This window comes from Osmia lignaria, chromosome 6 (assembly GCF_051020975.1).
Source record: "Osmia lignaria lignaria isolate PbOS001 chromosome 6, iyOsmLign1, whole genome shotgun sequence".
Classification (NCBI taxonomy): domain Eukaryota; kingdom Metazoa; phylum Arthropoda; class Insecta; order Hymenoptera; family Megachilidae; genus Osmia; species Osmia lignaria.
The window spans coordinates 2,306,142-2,323,369 of record NC_135037.1 but is presented as its reverse complement, the minus strand read 5'-3'; the positions used below and the strand labels follow the sequence as shown (position 1 = coordinate 2,323,369).

Genomic DNA, 17,228 nt, shown 5'->3' with positions numbered 1-17,228 from the left:
CGCCGACCTTTTTCGTTGGATGCATCTAGGAAGACAGAAGTCGTCTACCTTTTTCGAGGACGAAAAGCAGACACCGATTCGTAAATAGAAAATTAACCCCTTGACCATTCGGAATTCATAGAAATACTCTTCTACGAGTCGATCTTAACGATAAAATCGTGTCTTATTTCGTATGGGAGAGGGCGTTAGGAAAGTGACGCACCTGTCTCGGCTACCTGTGCTCAGTCGCTGATTCGCGAACGCAATGGCACAAATCTTGTCCGGAAGCGTCGACACACCTGCGCCTTGAGAACCAACTCTCGAGCCTCGACGAATGCGTACAGCTCTATTTGAACGGAAACACAGAGCCGGGATATCGCGCTGTGCTCCCACCATTGTGAGATGCCTTTGTAGTCTGCTGCACTCACACGTGTGTCGCCTCCAAACACGTTATCTGTCTCTTCGTTTTTCTTATTTCTTTTCCCCTTTTACGAGTCCCTCTCTCTTTCTCCACCCTGCTTTACTCGCTACATATTTGTTATTCGCAGCGATGGCTATGCAAACGAGCGAACCGAGCAAGACGTTCCTTCGTCTACTAAAAATACACCTTTTGTCTTCTTACGAAATTAAATTCATTTTTCATACATCGGGAATCCCTTTGAAAAGGATCCTGATGATTACCGACCACCAAGTGGACCAGCAAAAAAAAGGAAAAAAAAAAAACAGAAAAACAAGGCAGCTGGTGTTTAAGAGAGGATTGCGAGTGATTCTGGAAATCGAGTCAAGGATCTCGATTCTGGAAACATCGGAGGAAAAAAAGGCAAAGGAAGGTCCTGTTCTAAGCTCGTCCTTGCGACTGTTCTTCGTAGGGAAGCCGGTAGTTCTGGAGAAGCCGCGATTCCCTTCTCGTTTCGAGTGGGATCATGCCGACGAGTGGCTTCTGCTGAAGAGCACACAGTGTCAATACTATCCTCCGGAGAGCCAGTTAACACCGTGGCTTTTAACCTTCCCCGAACCAACAGAGAGAAAGAGAGAAAGAGAGTCCAGCTCTGTCGATTGCCGATCTAGCTTTTACGATTCATAACTCAAATATAGCTAGGCGAAGCACGAGAGAATCGGGGATAGGAAGGATCGTCCAGACCCCGGACATAAACCGTTTATTTATATGTTCTACATAATGTTCGTTCGTTCGTTCGCCACCCCACGGAATTTATTTATTACGGTTGCTTCGTAGCGACAGCTTCGAACTACTTTCAACGCGATCAACGAGCTCAGACGTGGTGTAATCGATCGATTGATATAATTCTGAAATTTTGTAAAAAATATTGCCAAGTACCGTTTGTGCGATAAAAAAGAGTCAGGTTAATTTCCGCGGGGACAGCAGACGGAACTGGTCGATCGGGCCCAGCATTGTCCTCGGGACGAGCAAGTCGAACGAGGACATCGGTGAGCGGGAACGCGGGGTTCGTAGATAGCATTACGCAATGAAATCTAGTTGTCCAGCCAATGGATCCGCATCCTCTGCTGGAGCAGCAACATTACCAGCAGATTCATGCATCGAAGCTGCTTGCTCTCGCCAGTTGATTCGACCTAACCGCTCCGACGTCTGTCACCGACGGCTAAATCGTCTCCTCTCGGTTAACGACGTCCACTTAACGCTAATAATTATTTTCATTGGGGGCCTCGGCTACGTACACGGGACTCCCCCATTCAACGGGGCCAACTTCCTGCACGAACGGATATAAAAATAGAGCTCGGTACCGCTCGGACATTCTAACGGGGCAGACACTTCAAACGATTTGTTTTGCCGGCCGAATGATCCGTTTCACTTCGAGGAGCTACCGATTCCAATCTCTCTGAAACTTGTATCAAAGAAACTTGACGGACCATTGACGTGTATTATTGCCAATTTGTCTCGCTTAAAGTTGTGTCATGTCGCAATTGAGTAATGTATGTTACATAAGAGTAAATGTAAAAAAAGTAGAGAAAGGCAGTAGTTTACCGTCGATATATTGTAGAAAGGTAACGATGACGAAGACGAGGTGGGTGACGAAGGTGCCTGGTCAGAGGGAAAGAGAGCTAGATAGGCTCGTAAATTATTTAGGAGCTCGGACCGAGGTGTCGGAGCTCGTCGCCTCGATTGGCCCTCGCTGCCCAATCCGGGAGAAAATTAAATAACAACAAAACGATAAAAGACAATTGTTTCTAAGTTTTATGGCCCTGGTTCTCGCGGCCTGTCCGACAGCTCGACGAGACGAAGGGCGTTTTATTGCTGTTCGGGCTGTTTCGGGTCCCGCCACCAGCCACCCCTGATCCATGGTCACTTTATTTAGCAGGAAAACGATGGGGTCACTCTGACGCTCGACTAGATTTTTCCTCCCCGTTGTTTCCTTTAGACACGATTCTAACGAAAAATTCTGATAAAACGCGTCGAGATCTACCGATGATTTCGAGGTTAGCCGATGCGTTTCCCAGAGATAAACGATCAGATGTTTCTATTTTCTTGTTTCACCGCTCTTTTTCATTTTCTTTTCTCTTTCTCGTCGGTGTGCGAGCACAGAATACGCGAACCAAGTCTCTCTATCATCGCAGCCGTGGCAATAAGAGAGGGCTTACGGTTCTCGCCATATATTGCGGCCACATTTTTATTTTGACACTAATAGCCACGTGGTATCGACCAAGAGCATGACTCGAGTCCGTCCGATCGTGCTAATCCCGACTCGATATTGCCCGTATAAATCCCCAGGACTCACATGACACATACATACACGCGAGACACGTTGTTGGTGAACGAAGAGAGAAGAGAAAGAGATCCTGGATCCAATACGAAGTGGCGCCTAATGCTCAGCTGATTTATCGATCTAGCCACGCTACCATCGCGCGTTTCTCAGCTAGAGAAGCGCAGAAGAGTTGGAATTAGAAGAACCTGTTCCACAAATCAACGCCCTTTCTTCTTCCCTTCTTTCATTCTTCCTTTTGTTTCGACGTATCGTCTTATACTTTTCTACTCCATTTGATCTTCGATTATCCTCTGCTATTCTTTCGTCATAATAAGTAATTGTTCTATTTTCTTTTCTGTTTCAGGTATGTATCGGATTGGATTCGTAATCGTAGCAATTGGAAGGATGGTAACGTTTCGAGAACTCAAGCGTAGGTACTAGATAGGTATATAGTATAATTGCAACGTTTGGCAAAGGCAAGCAGGGACACGAGAGGGAAATGTATCTATGACCGAGGACAGCGTACGGTAAAGTAAAGCGCGTCCCCCGTATCCAATCATCTAAATTATTCCATAAGATGAGAGAGAGAGAGGGGCAGGAGGTGCCGGTTCGTAATAGCATAGAAGGGAAGAAGAGAGGAGAGTTTACTGCTTCATAACTCGACCAAGGCACGGACAATCGGCCGTTATGATTTCGCCTGCTATTTTGACTGCTCTGATCGCGGTGGGTGGCCCAACAACAGAACGCTACCAGAAATATGCTACCTCGTAAAGCCACGACCCTAACGCACGCTGCTCACCTCGCATTCTCCGTTTCCTTTCTCCGTTTCCGTGTGATTGCCACGAAATAGCCGGTTCAGAGCGAATTCTGTTGGAAAAATCGGTGGTAGAAAGCTAGGAGAGGAGGTAGAAACGAGAGTCTCTCTCGATTAGTTTCCGTGCCCATGCTGTTCGATCGATGGACGCGTTCCCCGGAGAATAAGCCGCCTTTCTCTCCCTCCGCCTCGTAATAAATTTGTCCGAAGCAGTCTGGAAATCGTTGCGTAATAGCTATCGATCTTCCGTGTCCGCGAATATTGTTCACCGGGCGACCAATGGACAACGGGTCTCTTCTTTTTTGCCTGGACTGGTAATCAGTCGGATGGACGAGGAGGACCGTGTGGTTCGTGCACGAAGGAAATCAACCGAGTCTTTGGACGATGATCGAAGAGGGTAATACCGAGCGCATACGGGCCGTAGGTGGTCTACGATGTTTGTCCGAGGACAAACAGGAAACTACTTTCACGGCTTTGTCAATTTTATTCGCGTTTCGCAACAAGTTTTAGAGCAGCGATGTAACCGTTTCGTATTCGCAGTATCGGACGTGACCAGCACACGCGTCTTTTATCGTCGCTATCCGGAAGAGACGAACGGCCGGTCAACGTCGACGTTTAACCTCGCTTGTCAATTTTCCAACGTAACGTCCCGCGTTTAAGCGCGTTAAAGTCGTGGTTCCCGGGGCAACGATGCTCTCCGATCTGCGCGCACACGACGACGCCGCTAAATCATCGGTTAACGTTCGCGCGTAATGCCGCCGCGAGGGCCAGTGACACGCCTCGACCATAAAGGCCGACCCACGGTACCCGCCGTTCCTCTACCAACGCCTCGTCCTCGCCTTTCCGTGAAAACAACACTGGCTCGTGAAAATATAACAATCCGTCCGAATACGGGAATTCGCGTTTCGCGTCGTTGAAGAAAATTTTCACTCTCGAGAGACGAGATTCCTCTCTATAGTCTTTCGCGACATCATCGTTACACGAAATCGCTCGCTGGAGACGCGGGCTGGAAGATTCGGTGCTCTAGATAGCTGCTTCGGGAACTTTCTGCTCGTAGAATAAAACCCCGAAGGAGGCCAGCGGAAAATAATATTAACATAAGCTTTATCTAAATGTTAATACGAGGCGTTCGTCGACTCGAACGTCACGCACGGTATTCCCAGAGTGTCGCGACTCTTTTTCGTCTTCTTCTTTCTCGTTTCATCCCTGTTGTCAGGGGGTTGCGCGCGACTCTGCCGCGGGCTCGAAAACGAACGCTTAAAAATGTAATAGCGAGAGGAGCACCGGAATCGTCGGACGCGAAAACGACGCCGGTCCTCTTTATTTTCCCCATTATTCAAATATAAATGTAAATGTTGATACAAACGGATAGGTAAATGGAAAGAGAGAATTCAATTGTTCGACGCTGAGCGCTCGGTTCCGCGCCGACAGCAGGGAGGCAGGCACGAAATTAGTTTATAAGGAAGCGAGTAGCGACGGGGGTAAAAAATACACGACCGAATGGAGAAAGAGAGAGAGGAGGGTAGATAGACGGAATCGAGGGTGGACAGGAGGGAAGGCTGAGTCGAGGTCCTCGCGAGAGGATTCCCTCGGGCTCTCCGCTCTTCTCGGCTATTTGAATTTCCGTTTTTCCGCCCGTTTATAACGCGAACGACGGAATTAATCCACCGCTAGCTGACAATTCGTAAAAATCGAGGGGGAGAAGAACCCTGGAATTGTTGATTCAATGCGACACTTCGGTACGAGCCGACTCTTTCCGAACGGAGTTGACAGAGAGGAAAATTTCCAAGTCTTCGTTTCGCTGTTGTTTTTATTTTTTATCGAGGATATCGCGTCGAGATTTATGGGACAAGGTATCGCGGATATTGGAAGAAAACAACGGGAATCCAATCGGTTGTCCATCGATGCATTCCACGAGACTCTTGGCAGGAAAGAGGGTCCCGTTAATATCGTTGGGTGTACGCGTGCTTCTCGTGTTACCCCCGACATGCATTGTTCTCGCCCTTCCGTCGAGCATTGTGCCACGGTGGCGTAGTTGGTGGAACAGGAACAGGATCGAGAGTTGGGGTTGCAACGATGCAGGGTGCATATGCGCTGATAGCTCGTAATGCCGTCTCTAATTCCATGCGAGAGCCGATTTGATTTTGGCATTAAGATAAAGCGACTCTCTTTGCCATCCCCCGGCATCCCTCGCCCGACAACTCATCACAATTCTCCCCTGGCTCCGTTATGTTTCTATACCGACGATCACTTTCGCAACTCGAAATAATACGAGGGATGAACGTAGACTTGAAACGCGATATCGATGCTCGCAGTAAACGCGTTACCGCTTAACCCCATCGGGACATCGAGTCCCAGCTAGTGTGTCGTCTCGCGATACGCGCGCCTTTTCGATCGGATCGGACGATAAGCGTGTCAGCGACTGGGCGTCGAAACGAACAAAATGGTCCAAGACGAATCACGAGCTACGCAGATTGGTCGCGATCGGCCACCCACGGTTGACGAGACCAGCAAGACAGGACGGAAACAAACGCGACGAAAGCTTGTTAAACTGCTGGAGCAAGAAAAAAAAAAAAAATTAAGAACGTGATCGAGTCGACTTGTGAGTCGTCTGGAAGGATGACGAAGCGTTGGGCTAATCTTGCTCGATCGCGTGCCTCGTGAGGGCGCGAAAATCCTCCGTGCGATCATCCTCTCTTCCGCTTCGTCTGTTCACCGACACGGCGGTGTTTCTCGCGCGATCAACCGCGAAACGAAACTGGCGCGCGACGACCGGTCGAATTTCTTCGCATCGTTCGAACGCCTTCTCGTCACACTCGATAGTTGGTGTTTGAATCGATCCTTGGACCGCGAATTCGATGGTTCTTCTTGCGTTGACAGGTCAGCTGCTCTTCGTCGAGTGGAAACGGCGCGGCGCGGCGCGACGAGGGATTCTTAGAGGTGGACAACGACGTGGACGTGGTCGGTTATTAGCGATGTGGTAGCCCGGCTGTGTCGGCGTGGCTGCGACCACAGAGGTATCGGAGTGTGGCATGGCACGGGTCAACCGCAAACCGACAACGTCCACGCGCTCTCCCTTCCTCTCTCTCTCTCTCTCTCTTTCGCTTGTCCGCGTTCTGCGGCTCCTTCGATGCTGCCCCGAGGCCGCACACGCTCCACCGATGCGCTTCGTGCACGCGCGACTCACCCCCAGCCGCGACTATTCTCACCCGAATACAACCGTAGTCCTGCAATTCTCCTTTCGTCGCGTAACTCGGAAACGGTGATCGAAACTTTTCGAACTGCAATAAACACGTCTGGTTAATAAACCATGAGCTAATGGCGAGGAAGAGACGACGTGTACAACCGGTTAGCGTCGCGAAATTCGTTGCTCGACATAGCGAGTCGGGCGGAAACGCGCGGCAGGTGCGAGTCGGTAATTGCAAACGTTTGATATTTAATTACAATTTTGGCCACGGCGGGGGCTGTCCCCGATCCGATCTCGAGATCCTGTTTGTTGGAAACAAAATAATTCCCCAATTATTCTTCCGCGGGCGGAGACGTCGTTCCAGCGTTGAATTACAACCTTCTCGGCTTAATTGCGTTATTCGTTTCAACCGAAATTAACGTTTTTCGTCTGTTTTGCCGGAAAATTAATGAAGCATTTGCAAGTCCAATTTCCGAATTACGTTAACCGTGAATTTCTCGTTTTAACGACTCAATAAGAGGCGCAGAGTGAAAGCTTTGAGAATCGAGAGAAGAGGAAAGTCGTAAGTCGGCGCGAGTTTATGGTTCGCGCGTTTGTCCCGCTTATTATTTCGATCGGACTCGCGTACCTGCAACGCGCTCGTAAAAAGCCCGACTAGGCCGACAGAGGCGAGTAAAAGAAACTGCCAGCAGACAGCCGGCTTTATTATTTATTCCATCGTAAGTCGTAAAAGGGCTTGGGTGCGGATTTATCGCGGAAATATTGAAACGAGAGACACCGGTCTCGCTCTCTGTCTCTTCTCCACCCGAAAGCTGACCACCGTTTTTACGAGTCGATATATTTTATTCGAAACAACCGAACCGAGAAGCTGGAAGACGTTGAGACTCGCGAGCGCATCTTCGAATCAAAGTTTCGCAATCGAGCCTGTCACCCCCGCAGCTCGTTCCTTCCTTCTAGGATAATCCGCGGTCCAAATTGGCAGGATTACTCGCGCCGAAGACTGGGCCACGTCCTCGAGATTGCCGGGATTACGCGGCGGTAACACGCGTCGAACGCGCTCCGCGTTTTGGCTGACACGCGCAAATACAGGCATTATCGGGTATTACGAACCGAGTACGCATCCTGTGCGTAAAGAAATGTTGCCGTTTCGACTCGATTCCGAAGACTAATCTTGGCAAAATCACAGCTTTCTTCGCTTGATCTTCGATCGTGAGCTATTCGCAACACCCTGTACATATACACGCTCACAAATCTTTCTTAACAACCTTAAAAACAGGTTATCAGCAAATTATTCATCGAATTTCACCGATCGTTACACGATTACGAGCGCTTCGAATTAATAAATAAATTTATCTCATAAAATAATGATATTAGTAATTAATAAATCGCGTGTTCGCTGGGCAACACGTTAGATAAGAATCCAGTCTCGTAAGTTTACGAGGCTCGTGAAAAAATATTGGCCATCGCGGAGAAGACCTAGAGACATCTGCCTGGCGGGTTTACGCGTTTCGTATTCGTATTAATCGCGCATCTGCGAGTTGTGTTCGATTGCTCGTTTCGATTAGCAAACGAGTCAGGTGTCACGACGATTTCTCGTTCGAAAGCAACGCGAGTTTTTCACGAGGAACGAGCTCAGGGGCTAATAAGCGAGCTTTCGAAACATAAATAAAGCGTGCCACGCTGAAATCGTAATGTTCCCCAACACGGCGCGGCGCGGCGCGGCGTGGCATCGAAATTAAAATTAGCCTCGAAGATGCCTCGCTACAAACGAAGAAGGGAAACCGGAAGGTGGAACGAAGAAAGAGAGATCTACCCCCAGAGGAATATTATGCAAAGCCGCGAGCAATAAAAATAACGTATTGCGACCGAGAGAAGCATAAGTTTTAATCCAATATTACTAAGATAAGTCCGCCGACCCCCCACGCTTCGAACAGAAAGATTTCTTTTGTGTAACGCACCCCAACTTTACATCGTGGTTATTAGAAAATGCTCTCTCTCGATGCTGAGAGGGGAATTTTTTCTCCTTCGTCGGCTCTTCTCTTTTTAGCTTGTCTTTTGATAGATCGAGCAACGAAAAGTTTTCAGAATCTTGCTTTTAGAATCAGATGAAATAGGTAAAATCTGTGGTGGGGAGTCGCAACCTCCTTTCTCTTCTGTTGTACTTTCTGCCAAATCGTCCAAGCGATTTTCAATGAATCTATGCACTTTCTCTCGTCTGGCATTTAGCATCGCAATGTTTGTGAAATTTTCAACACGCCGTATATTTCGCTCGAGTTAGTTACTTAAAAATTTGCCACGGACCCCTAGGGTGGCTTCGACGTTCTTATTAAGCCGTTTCAAGTAACTTTTTCTCCACCGATTCGTTCCATTCTCACGCGTTTATAGCAATCAAGAATGAGCGAAAAAGAGAGCAAAACTAGTAGATTCTTTGTTTCTCACCGGAGAAACGAGAAGGAGCGTGAAAAGGAATAATATCGAGGGGATTGGAGAGAGCGAGAAGAGAGAGAGAAGGCACGCATTCAGACCCTCGCACGTTCTTTTCCATTCCGGCCGCGAAATCGGACAAATCCAATCTGACTGACGGGATTGCCGCGATCCGACGAGGGTGTGGGCGAATTGCATGGTGTGAGGGTTGCTGAAAAGGAAATAACTCGTGCGAAAGAAAGAGAGAGCGCGAACCTTGGACGCGAACCCTGCTCGTAAAAATTTATAATTTGGAAAATGCCGTTGGTCGTTGTTGAATCTCAGCCGAGCCAATCGAGTTCATAAAGCGAGAAATCGAAAGGGTCTGGGGATCCGTCGCGTAGAACAGCGAGAAAAAATAGAGGAACGAGAAACGGTGCGAGGTGGTGGCGGGGGAGCAAGCGGCGACGACGATAACGTCGAAAGACTTTTGACGAAAATTGAAGTCGTTGTTATGACGGGAATTGCGCGCGACGACGCTTTACGCGAGGGACGCTCCCGTCGACGCTCGCAACTTTTTGGTTGAAAAAAAGAACGATCAGGGATCGTGGAAAGAGGGAAGGGACAGAGCGAATGAAGTGGAGAGAATCGTCGTCTGCAGGGATGAAAGGGTACGTTTTCGAATTGTGCCATTTAATGCCGTAGCACTGGACCTTGTCACGGCAGCAAAAACTATGACTTTTATTGTCACGTGAAAAGATAGCCAAAGTGGAGCCAGGGATGGAGAAAAGGGACGAACGATTACGGTCAACCGATGTGCAGAAAATCGGCGGGGAAAGACGTAAAGGCGAAACTGACAATTAGAAGCTGAGCCACGGACGCTCGTATTATTCGTTGTATCGTTTTACGACTTTACGTCCTCTGTCGGCCGCGCCGCTTTAAGCGGTTTATAGTTTTTTTAATTACCGGAGGGTGGTTCGCGTTGCAAGTTGATTCCTTGCAAATTCACGTGGCAAATCTCTGTGTTACTTTGTGTCACGCGAACCACACCGTCGTATTAAAATTCGTGATAGGATTTATATTCGAAACGGTAGTCGTTCCGTGCGGAATGTAAGAAACGAAGAGAAATGGGATAGTGTCAACGAAAGCTTTTTCTCTTTCCCACACTCTGCTGTTACAGTGTTGGATTAAGTATTGCACGAGTGCATATTGTTTCCAAGGGGAAGTATGCACTCGATGCAACGAGTTGCGTGCGGGCTGATCGGCGCAGATGTTACGCGTATCAGTTTAAAGCACCTTCAGCCACATCCTTTAGTGTTCGAGCAGAAAGACAATGACAAAAACGTGACCAGTTTTGAAAAGGGTTAAAACTTTAGGTAATCCGACCGAAAGTATTCCTACCGTTTAATTTACCATATTACGGTTCCTCTTATTTTCTCTTCTCGAGGTTCCCGCATTTTTCGACCGTTTGAAGAGCGCAGAACGGTAGCAGGATGCGATAACGTCCTCGAGAGTCGTAATTCAAAGATAGCGTTAGTTGTTTAACAGACGCAACAGTGGCTTCCTTTGTCAAGAAGCAAGCTGACCTGTAAGTGTGTTCCACCTAAAACGGAGCAGGGATATCCAGACACGAATTCGGGAGGCTCGATCCACACGATAGGACGCGACAACTGCTGCAACAACATCAGAGAGCATTTAATCCGGAATGCCGAATACGAGAGAGCATATCGGCACAGCCCCGAGCGATAGATTTGGCCAGTGCGCGAAAACGGGGTTGCAACCCTCCGCACGAAGTGCACCCTATCCCTCGCCGGCCCATTAATAATATACCCATATTGGACACAATTCACCTTGAAATTAACCGGCAGCCGATTGGTAAGCCCGGGCAAATTGACTTCGAAATTGACAATTTATGGTCGCTCCATTTCTATCCCCGCCGTCTCTCTTATCGATTTCATTCTAGAAAAGATTGAGAAATCTTTTTACTTTTTTCGAAAATATTCACCTTCTGCGTTCAACTTCCTGAAATAAAAACATTGTATCGTTGCTCTGAACATTCGCGTTTTCCATAATTCAACGATTCCTACACGAAACGATCTAAATCGATCGAGAGACGGAGCGGCAGATCGATCGATTAGATTCGACTTTCTTTCGCTGTTGCACTCGAATATCGCGTGTGGGACTCGCGATGATCGCGCCAGGTGCTATGCTTTGATCCGATCATTCCCCGCCTTAATGATCGCCGCGCCATCGTTGAAGAAGTCGAGCATCGAAAGGGAAGAGAAAAGGGAACATCGAGCCAGAAAGATACAAAGAAGGACGTCGATACTCTTCTGGAAGAATTGCAACCCATTCTTACGTGATGAGCCGTTTAAGGAGCGACCGACATCGTCCCTTGTATCGTCGTACTAGCATTCGTGTTCGATCCAGCCGTGTCGAACCGCTCGCTAAAAGAAAGAGTTGCCAGCTCGACGGTAAACGCACCTTCGGCCTTCTTTTCCTCGGGCGTTGGCATTCATCGTAAACTTACGTATCTGGCGAAAGGGGGAGGGGGCAAATCAAAATGGAAGGAAAATGCCTCCAACTTTCCGCTTCGAGTGACAGTAAATAATGAAATATCTGCTTTTACCCTTTTGCAATGTAAAATAATGCCACGCGCATCAGGATGCATCAACGTAATTCGAATGCATTAAATAGGAAAGATTGCTCCTCGGTGCGTCCTAATCGGAAAATGACGGCAGTGGAGCGGCAAAACTCATTACAATAATTAATGTTCTTCGAATACGCTTGGAAAGTAATTATTGTTTTCTAATCTATAAATAGTTGGAAAGTTATATGAAAAATACTTATCCGCCTACCTCGGTTAAATACCTTCGGAAAAGGGTTAATTATAATTTTACTAAATGCCAAGCGCAGCGTGGAGAATCGTAATAACATTGTGTATTATTGCGTGCAGTAGTCGGACGAGTAATTATTCCTAATTATCGGTAAGTGAAACGTAATGAAGAAGGAGCACGTTCCACTCGACTGCCGTATTTCGTTAAAATTTCTACGACTTCCAGCCAGTCGTTGTTCCCGTTCGCTGCAATCGGCGAACATAGTTAACGGGTGCCAAAGAATTTCATCGTTTCTAGTTGTTCGTTGTCGGTGCGCCAAATTCGTGTTCAGGCTATACCTGCCTGAATTATTTCGCCAGACAAAAAAGGCTGGCGCCAACCGCTGCAATGGGTGCATTATCGTATCCTGCATTAATTGTGCCGAGTCGAAACGAAATCTGGTAGCCGTTGCAGCAACGCCATCGATTACCGTCCGATCTCTCCCGATACGTTGGCCAACGATCGAAACGCACGATCGTTTTATCCCTCGCCGGACGCGATTTCGCAAACACCTTTCTCGATATCCGCCTGATTTCCCGGCCGCACGTTTCTTGATCTACGATCGCCATCGAATCGACTCTGTCGCTCGACGGTGACTCGCACCTGTCCCAACGATCGCGACGTCGTATGATTAGCGTTTCCAACTTGAAATTGGCACGTACGTTTCCTGGATTAAATACAGTAATATCCCCTGGAAAAAGGTTGGTCGTTAAGTGAAAAATCGATCGAAAGCAATCCGATCGGCTAAATTCCGAGCTGCTGCGCGAGCAGAGAACGTTTAATCGGAGCTACAGCACCGTCAAGTCGGAGCGGAAGAAGAAAGAGACCGCTCGATCAGGCGTTCATCCTGCGTCCAAGGGTTTTTCTTATTTCACCTGTAGACTCGTACGCAAACAAGTACGTATTATGCGGGTCTAAGCGTCCGAGAGTGCGTTCTTGTTTTCGGTGTAACCCGAAGCTAAGCGGTTTAAGAGATCAACGCCGTATAAACCGGCCGTCTGAGAATCGTCTGGAGATTCCGTGCGTGCGAGAGAAGGTGGAGGCACGTAGACAGAGAGAAGACATAATAGACGTGAAGAAGTAACGAAAGGGGTAGAAGCGGGAAGGCGCCAGAGAAAACGTGCAACGGAGAACGAGATAGATCGGTGGGTGACGAACGGAGAGAGATAGAGAGCAGAGGGTGGAGGGACATGGAGTTAAACGGAGGATGAAGAAGACTCTGGGCGAGGAAGAGGCAAAGCGAGAGGGCAGCCAGAAAGACGGGATGAAAAATTAGATTTACAAATCTGTCCTGACTACTATGAGATTGCTCGCTTACCGAGCAGAGATGCTCAACCTCTCTGCCATCTGATAGAAATACTGACGGCAGAGTAGACCTTCTACTGTATCTAGTGTATCTTTTTTTCACTAAAAAATATTTGCATGCCAGAGATTCGAAAGCCTTCGTTATCCGTTAGCATACGCGTTACAATGGGATCTCGTTTCATTGATCGGTTGAAAGTCACTGAGGGCTCATGCGCGTTATATCGGGAGCGAAGAAAAGGATCCTGCCGGGATAACAAAGAATCTCTGACATTTTCTCGTCGAAAGCAAAAGCTTGAATCACGCGTACGAACGGTTTGCCCGGCATGTGTCCGTGGGCCACCGCAGCGTGTATATGGAAGCGCCTCTCCGGCGCCTACCGCCTATGAAAAATGAACATTCCTGCCAGCCGCAGCCATCCTGCGGATCGTTTCGCGCCACAGATCCTCCGATGATTTCTCCCAACACGTGACACGAACCGTTCCATGCAATCGCGATTACATTCGAATTGATTTAATGAACTGTCGTGAAACGACATGAATTCCACCAAGTGGAATACGAGGGAAAGCATCTGGTTTGCAAGGCGATAAGTTATGCAAATGCACCTTTTTCGCACACTTTTATCTTTCCCTCTATTAAGTTTATCGCGGCACTGTCACCGTGTATTAGTCGGTATCTCTAGCAAGTTGTAAGGAAATTTCGTTTATCCCACTTAAGAACCAGTTCTCGAAACGTACGATAATTCTATGTATTAGACGTAATGTAGATTAATTAGCTAAAAACGACGATGAAATTTAGCAAGTTTCATTTAATTTCACCGACTCGCCTTTTTTCGCTGGACGGTAAAAAAAAAAAAAAAAAAAAAAAAAGAAAAAAAACCACTTAATCATCGACGATCGGGGTAAGACGTTACCTCGATGACAGGTGTCTCTAACCACAGTAACTCTCTACCACTGTACAGCTCCAGGCCAGGAAGACCACCGAAGAGAGCCTCCGTTGGTCTGAGTCTCGCAGCCAGTCACCTGGCAGCGGCGACCGGCCACCATCCTCAGCATTCCTTGAAGAAGCACAGAATGGACAACGGGGATTACTACGAGAACGGGCACCTCGGTAAGTGTTTCTTCTATCCTTTTCTCGACGGAACGCTCGTAAGCGTCAACTGGCTCGATCGATCCTACGACCGATTCCAGTTACGAGCTTGCGAACGACTTTTCGACCATTTGCGGTACGCAAGTTCCGTTTGCTGCGCCGCGACGTTCGTGTTTTATATCGTGTGTTCTTTGCTCGAACAAGTCCGCGTCATTTTATGGAGTCGCCATGGAACCAACGACAATGTTGCATCGGCTTGTTTGGTCGTTCGAGTGGCAATTTGCACGATACTCAAACAGACCTTCTCGGTAAAGGTGTGCAACGAACGATTGAAAAGCGTTTTCAGACGTGTATCCACTCGGTTCGTTAAATTCTTGACTTGTACGCGTCTTTCATGGATTCAGAATGAAAACAGTTGAAGTAGTATTCTTTTTGAAACACCCTGTATATAACTTTTGAGGTTATTCCAACTGTTTAAGGCACGACTCTTTACCGATGAGTTCGCTAACAAGCTCTGAATGAATTGCACACTCCACTCTCGTTTCCGTTTCCCCTCGTTTTCTATCTCTTTTTCTCTTTTACAACTCAATCGCCTCCAATTTTAACCGTACGAGCGTTTTATCGTTCTCAGTTAACCCTTTCAGCTGCTTCGCACAGCCGACTTTTCGTGGAGAATTTTGAATCTTCCTGCACCTCGATACATTCTACCACGGTGAAAGACAATCGAAGATGTCTGGAAAGCATTACCAGTTGATATGTATAAACGTGAAACGTAACATAGGACCTGGGTACCAGGGGCACGCACTTGATTACTGTCATCCGTATACTCGCCGGGCCACGGTGACCCTACCCTACCGATCAATTAATTAGGGGAATCAAACACACTTGGAGTGAGCAAATTAACTGCAACTGCACCGTCGTGTTGCGGCCTGCGGTGGCGGTTGCCGATACCCGGAATATCGACACCGATGCGCGCACCCATATGCCTCTGACCATTTCTCTTTGTCGCTGCTAAATCTTCTCAGACATTCTGATCGTGCTCTGGCTCTTTGATCCACCCGCTCACGGAACGAACCTTTCTCGATTGGACGAATTAACCCTCGAAACCTATGCATCAGGCTCTCAAAGATGTCGATCGTCAGTGCTTTGATTAACATACTGGCACGAGCCACTAGAAGGCCATAGCATCGATTCGATAGCAATTTCGTCGACGCGGCGCAGCGGCTGGCAAGGATGGAGAGAAATCGTAAAATCGCGTCGAACCGCGTCGACGATCGCCGTTCGGAAATTGGTTAAGCAAATAATCGCGAATACGCGGCGGCCGTTCAATTTTACGGGCAAATACGTTTGACGGTGCAACCGTTAATGAATTAATGCCGAACGGACGGTCGCTCGTACTCGCCTGCAGTTGCAGGAACCACGATTGCAGTCGGGGTAAACGTTGAAACGGCCGGCAATTAATTACGAGCCCGCGGTAATTGTATAATTGTTTTGCGATTCGATCCCCTTTCTCGGCCGCGATTGATCGTCACAAGATATCGATAGAAAATCTGAACCCTTGTTCGTTAATTTCTTAAAAATTCAAAATTATCCAAACACCCAGGTAAGAACACAGGTTAACCTGATCTTACTCAAAGTATCATCCGTCGATTTCGTGTTCTGACAAAACAAAGCAGCGGAGAAACGTGGTTGAAGTGAATAGAAAAGGGGTAGAGCGTGTAGTTGAGTCAACGAGGCGAGAGGAAGGTGTACGCGGATACAGGAGAGCAACGAGGCACAGTGTACACGGGATTTTTTTCAATTTGGACCGGTAGGCGAGCGCCACTTGCCATAACGCAATTAATAAACTCAACGAGCGAGATCCGATCCCGATAGCGTCGGCAGTAACATCCATTCGGGACGTAGCGGGTACAATGGCCGGCACAATGGCCGTGTATACGTGTACGCAGCAGCTCGGACGGCCGATACGTATCTACGTTGTCTCTACAAAATTAAAACCGATGAGAAAAATAAATAGCCCGCGGGAGAGAGTGGAAGAGAGGGAGGCCAGGGGGGTTGGCATGGCTTGGCTTGGCTTAGCGAGTCGTGTGGGAGCCTCGTGTACGGGACTTGTGGATGGGAAGCCACGTTCCTCGCGCCTTTTCGCCGACCCATCCTCTTCACGGTCGATCGTTTTCCGATGAAAGTATTCCGGGACTGGAACTAGTAGGCTAGCCTGCGTAATAAACTAATGACTATCGGCTAACGTTCGTTCGTTGCTGCGCGTTCCAACCCCCTAGTAATTATTTAATGCATCGATTACCGAAATAGCATTAATCGAATTGGCCGGCCGCAATTTATATTATATGACCTAATGCACATCGAATCGCTGTATTAATGCGCAAACTAAGTCAATTATCCAAGCGCGAATACGAGCGTCACAGGGTGACGAAGGTTCTTTTGTCGGGCACCCGAGACGACGAGTTTTCAGGGGTGGCTGCAATCTTATTAAGAGTTAAAAAACTTTAGGTTAATACGTATGGAGGTAAATTGCATCGGTTGAAATGATCAAAATCTCTCTACCATTAATCATCAACTTTCACGGGTATTTCGTGTTGCAGACAGTAGATCGCATCAAGAAAGCATTAACACGTTGAACGTTACCCAATCGAAGCCAATCGTTTCTAATCAATTGCGATTGTGGGATAGGAAACCGCAGGCTTTCCCTGATTTTCGTTGGTACCCACTTTCGAGCGCGATTACGAGCTGGTCGCGGTGCTGTCTCTCCGTTCGAAAGCGTGAAAATTGTCGCGGCGGGAAGAGGCCACGGAACGGTCGATGGCGTGGTATTGAAGCGACGTGTCGGCCCCCTATTAACA

General features: G+C 47.9%; 1 protein-coding gene and 1 long non-coding RNA gene across 5 annotated transcripts in view; one reads left to right on the top strand and one right to left on the bottom strand.

Annotated features, from left to right (window-relative positions):
- LOC117601698 (uncharacterized) overlaps positions 1–17,228 on the bottom strand; it is a 175,170-nt gene that overhangs the window by 44,588 nt on the left and 113,354 nt on the right. The gene's annotated exons all lie outside the window — the stretch shown is intronic.
- Positions 1–17,228, top strand: part of dac (dachshund family transcription factor) — a 128,247-nt gene that overhangs the window by 36,815 nt on the left and 74,204 nt on the right. For 3 of the 4 annotated variants that reach the window (XM_076688877.1, XM_034318814.2, XM_034318816.2), the window contains exon 2: positions 14,243–14,391. In XM_076688877.1, the coding sequence (XP_076544992.1) occupies positions 14,243–14,391 (149 nt within the window). The remainder of the gene's footprint in view (positions 1–14,242; positions 14,392–17,228) is intronic. The other variant, XM_034318815.2, reaches the window with a different exon arrangement.